Source organism: Morus notabilis, unplaced genomic scaffold, assembly GCF_000414095.1.
Source record: "Morus notabilis unplaced genomic scaffold, ASM41409v2 Scaffold4828, whole genome shotgun sequence".
Taxonomy (NCBI): Eukaryota; Viridiplantae; Streptophyta; class Magnoliopsida; order Rosales; family Moraceae; genus Morus; species Morus notabilis.
Genome location: NW_010362135.1, coordinates 1,736 through 6,157, shown reverse-complemented (window position 1 = coordinate 6,157; position 4,422 = coordinate 1,736). Strand labels below are relative to the sequence as shown.

The following is a 4,422-nucleotide window of genomic DNA, read 5'->3' as shown; positions in this document are numbered from 1 at the left end:
TTTATGAAAGTTTTTGTGAGAATTATTCACCCACAAATTGGTACTTTCAAATCTCATTTCTCAAAGCTAGAGAAAATGCAACAGAACTCTGTTTCTTGCAAAGCAAAGGACTTTTCAGTTACTTAAGTAAAACAAACAAGGTAACAACAATATTGTTTTCACCCATTTGGGCCACTATCCATAACATAAAAAATTAGAATCGACAAGCATAAACTTTTATATTCTTTTCTTTCCAGATATGAACAGTGTTACATGGAAAAAAATCCCACACTCCATGTCAGCCACTAGATGGTTGCCGCGTGGACGTCGCCACGTGGCATTATAAGTATTAAACGACCGGGCCAGCCGAACGCAAAGGGATCTTATCATCCTAGGGACGCAAACTCTAGACGCCGATCGTAAATAGGAAATAAAGCCCTCAAGAGGACGACCGTACTGAAGAGTGCGTCGCAACACACTGTCAAACCCACTCACCCCTGGGAATGAAGACCGCTTCAAGGAACACTAAAGCGCCGACCCCATCCACGTTCGTAAGGTGTGGCAGCTTTTCAGAGATGTGGCGAGCATTTAATGCATGCAGAGGTAGTGGCAAGGCGGGTGGTCAGAGTTAGTGGAGAACGAGGCCGACCAGCCAACATCTCGATCACCAAAAGACACTGTTCCGAGGAGTGGCAAGACCACTTCAGAGTACGGTCAAGGGTTTGGCGGGAATGACAGTATATAAATATGAGAAGAAAAGATCAGGCAAAGGGAGCTCTTTTCGAGACACACCCTTAAGACCTCTTCTCTCCCAAAAAAGACTCGGTTGTAAAATTATTCCAAAATGTCTTTCCCCCAGAGAATCGTAACTTAAAAAAAGAAATAGTAAGATGCTCTCACGCACTGAACGTAGCTCTATATTGGAGTGAACCACTATAAACCCTGGTGCCACATTTCCCTCTCTCTGGCCTTTAATCATATTCTAAATCCACTCACAAACATCAAAAATTTACCATTAACCTGTTGACGAGTTTTTACCGTCAACAAACAGTAAGAAAGGCTATGTAATATTTACATTCACCTAATTGCATAAAACAATTTTATCAGGTTTCTAAAACTCATAGGCAAAAATCAGAAAAAGAAAAGAGAAGAAAATAAAAGGATATTTTCAAGTCAACCAAACCACCAAATGCAACGGGAAAGTATGATCTCAATTTCTTATTAAAAAAAGTATGAACGATAATGAAAGTGTCTGCCAATAACATCTTCTCCATGATTAGATTATAAGCATGTAAGAAACATATAATCAAGGAATACCTGTAGGAGTGTCAAATGCAGGCAACAATCTCCGGGCTAAGTCTTCAGCCAAGTGAAGTAACTGATTGTCATAGGCTGGAATTTTCATACCCTACAATGGAAAGATGTGGAAAAGATTCAACAAAAATCTGATTACAATTCATATATCAACACGTGACACAAAGCAAGGGAAAGGCATAATTCTTGTTGTTAGAATTGTCAACTGTCCATAGAAAATGGCTAATGGCCAGCACAATATTAGATGCGCAGTCTGTTAGGATCCTGCTTAAACTTAGATCTATACAACCGGAAATGGAGGCAACTCGTAAATGAGTTTAGCTTCTTTTATTGAATTTACTCTCACTCTCAATCTGGAGAGGAGCTTTCTTACACTGATCAAGCAACAGAAAAGAAAAAGAAAGATAGCAGAAATAACAATGGAGAATTCGAGGTTCTCCTTCCTCCCAAGGACTGCTAACAGGATTTTTCCAAATCAACAGACAACCCTCACGTTCCCCCCCTCCTTCCCTAGATATGCTCTCCCAGGCTAAAAAATTCCTAACCAACTTGCCACATCAGCTCTCGTACCCAGTATTTCCCATATTTCCATTTCCCACCCCCTTGTCTTGAACTATTGCCCCACGCCCCTTTCTCCTAGAATAGACTGAGGTAACAGGAGGCCTAACACAGTCTCTTGGATAGCTGAAAACAATTTTATCTTATTTCTTGGACAAAACAACTGTGACTCTTTAAACAATGGTGACAAAATATTAAATTATCTAATAAAACGTAAATAAGTACCTTCTAGTTCATTCCAGGCATTAAAAAATAAATAAATTAAATAAATTAAAAATATATATATCTCGTCTAGCATATAAACATAGAGTTATCATCTCATTTATACCGTGGCATAGTCACTTGCTATAAGATGTGCCGAGAGTAAACCACCAAGGACACGAATGGAAGTCTCAAATAGCGAAACTGTCTTATTCTGCACAAGGATCACCAAAAACAGAAAGGCAAATGAAGTTAGTCTTACATCTAAAATTTATTGCATAAAAATCAACACTAAGCAAAAAAGGTTGATGCATCCAAACAACTAAGAAAAGGGTCACAAAAGAACAAAATTTCCATAAACTGATAGCCAACATATGTAAAACACAATATATTTGAAATCTCAGATGCTAATAGCAAACATCATGTGGCATATAGAATTCTGACGCCAAGTCATACAACAACTAATAACTTGATAAACCTCCCATGAAGATCACTAGAAGCAAAGTTCACACTAGATAACATCGATGAAAGCAGGATGCTTCTCACATCTTAAACATGCCATGATATCAATCCGACATAGCCAGCTTACGAACAAGAAAAAGCATTACTCACTATATCAAACCGAAGGTTTTTACCAATCCATTCAACAGAAGCAGCAAAGCGTTCCCAATCACCAAGTAAAGCCAGTGTGTCTAAAGAGTCAATCTGAGACAATGAGATAACAGAAACACTAAAAATAAGGATAATTTTTAAATCTTACACAAAGTAAAATCCAAAGCGTAGAAATGTAATTTCTCTTACCAATGTTAAGGCATAACCACCAAGCGAGTCTTCCCCTCCACAAGATAGAGGTCTTAATTCATCAAGTGGAAAAGCATTCTCCATGTATCCATTAAAGGCATGATAAAACATTTCTCTCACCTACATTGTAAAGTTGTATATAAATAAAACAGCAAATCAGTTATCAGATATCCATTTTGAGTCATTTTCACCACATTTCACAAGTCACAAGTAATCGTATCGGATTTCAATGTCACAAGACTATGGTAGATTAAATACTTTACACTTGGAAACTAGAATGGAAGAAGGGGAAAAAAAAAAAGAAACCAAAAAGAACTTTTCTACATTACTTAAACACACACACACAAAAACAAGAAAAAAAAGAAAAAAAAAATGGCTTTTTGTGGCAAAACTGAATTATGGGGATGGCAAGTTCGAGTCTTTTCTAAATTATCACTAAAAAAAGAAGTCAGAAAAATAAATTCTAAGAAAACCTTGGCGAAGTTTGAATTTTTCATTTTCACTTAAAAAAAGAAAAAAAAAATCCGAAAACATAGCAAAGCAAGGGCTAAATACAGATCACTGGCATTCAAATGAAGGCAAAGAAAGATTAAAATAAAACCCAGAAATTTTCCGGCTTTAGAGAATTGTAGAAGGCGAAAATTGGGATGATATTATTACATTATTATAAATATAATTACCTCGTCTCTGAGTTGTTTAGCTTCCCCAGGAGTGACACCATCAGCGAGAGTTGTGGGAAGGAGAAAGAGCAACAAGAATATCGACAGACTTTGAAACTTGGATTTCGGAGCTTCCAAATCCATAACTATTACCATTCTTCTTCTTCTTCTTTTTCTCCTCAATCATCAATCAGTTGTCGGGCAAGACAGACTTTTAACATTAAACATTAGTTTTTGTTTTTTGCTTTTCGTTCGCGGATGATGATCTCCGCTCAACTAGTTGTCGTTATTTTTTAGCTTGGTATGGGACTGGTTGCTTTTATTTATTTTTTTGTTTATATTTTGTCAAAATATTTATGATGGAAAAAATAATAATGTGAAACGTATTTACCACGTTTATTTTATTAATTTAATTCAGTTCAACTCAGTTTTAATGTTGAATACAGTTTAAATTTATGTTTAGTAACTCTATTTAAATTGAGTTAAATTATCTAATTTAGAGTTTAACTGCTCTTAAAATTCAACAATTCAAATTATTTTTAAACAGTAAAAAGTTATCAACTCTCTTTGTTTTTCACACCTAGTAAAAAGCTAACAACTCTCTATTTTTCACACCTATCAAATACAAATTAAAATTTTAATTACACACCTTACACACCTAAACGTTAATTTAAACTACACAGTTTAAATTTATGTGTTCAAATAAAAAATTTAAATCAATAAAATTCAAACTAGACCAAACAGGGCCCAATAAATTTTGAGTGTAGGTAAAGAAAGTAATTTAGACGAGGAATTAACCAATAGGATAGTTGGAATTAACACATGGCAATTTTTGATTGGATAAGTCTAACAAGAAAATCAAAACAAAAACGGAACTATTCCCTATTACTTTTTTTTCGCTCGAATGCAA

The 4,422-nt window shown here is 35.4% G+C and overlaps 1 protein-coding gene across 1 annotated transcript; it reads right to left on the bottom strand.

Moving 5' to 3' along the window:
* Window positions 1-1,296: 1,296 nt before the first annotated feature.
* On the bottom strand, window positions 1,297-3,736 carry LOC21384163 (alpha-mannosidase I MNS4; the record flags this gene model as incomplete). The annotated part of the gene is made up of 5 exons (XM_010101190.2): window positions 3,534-3,736; window positions 2,854-2,973; window positions 2,665-2,757; window positions 2,180-2,266; window positions 1,297-1,387 (listed from the first exon to the last, which is right to left on the bottom strand). Coding segments are annotated over exons 1-5 (526 nt in total), but the record flags the coding sequence as incomplete, so codon positions are not given.
* Between the last annotated feature and the right edge of the window lie 686 nt (window positions 3,737-4,422).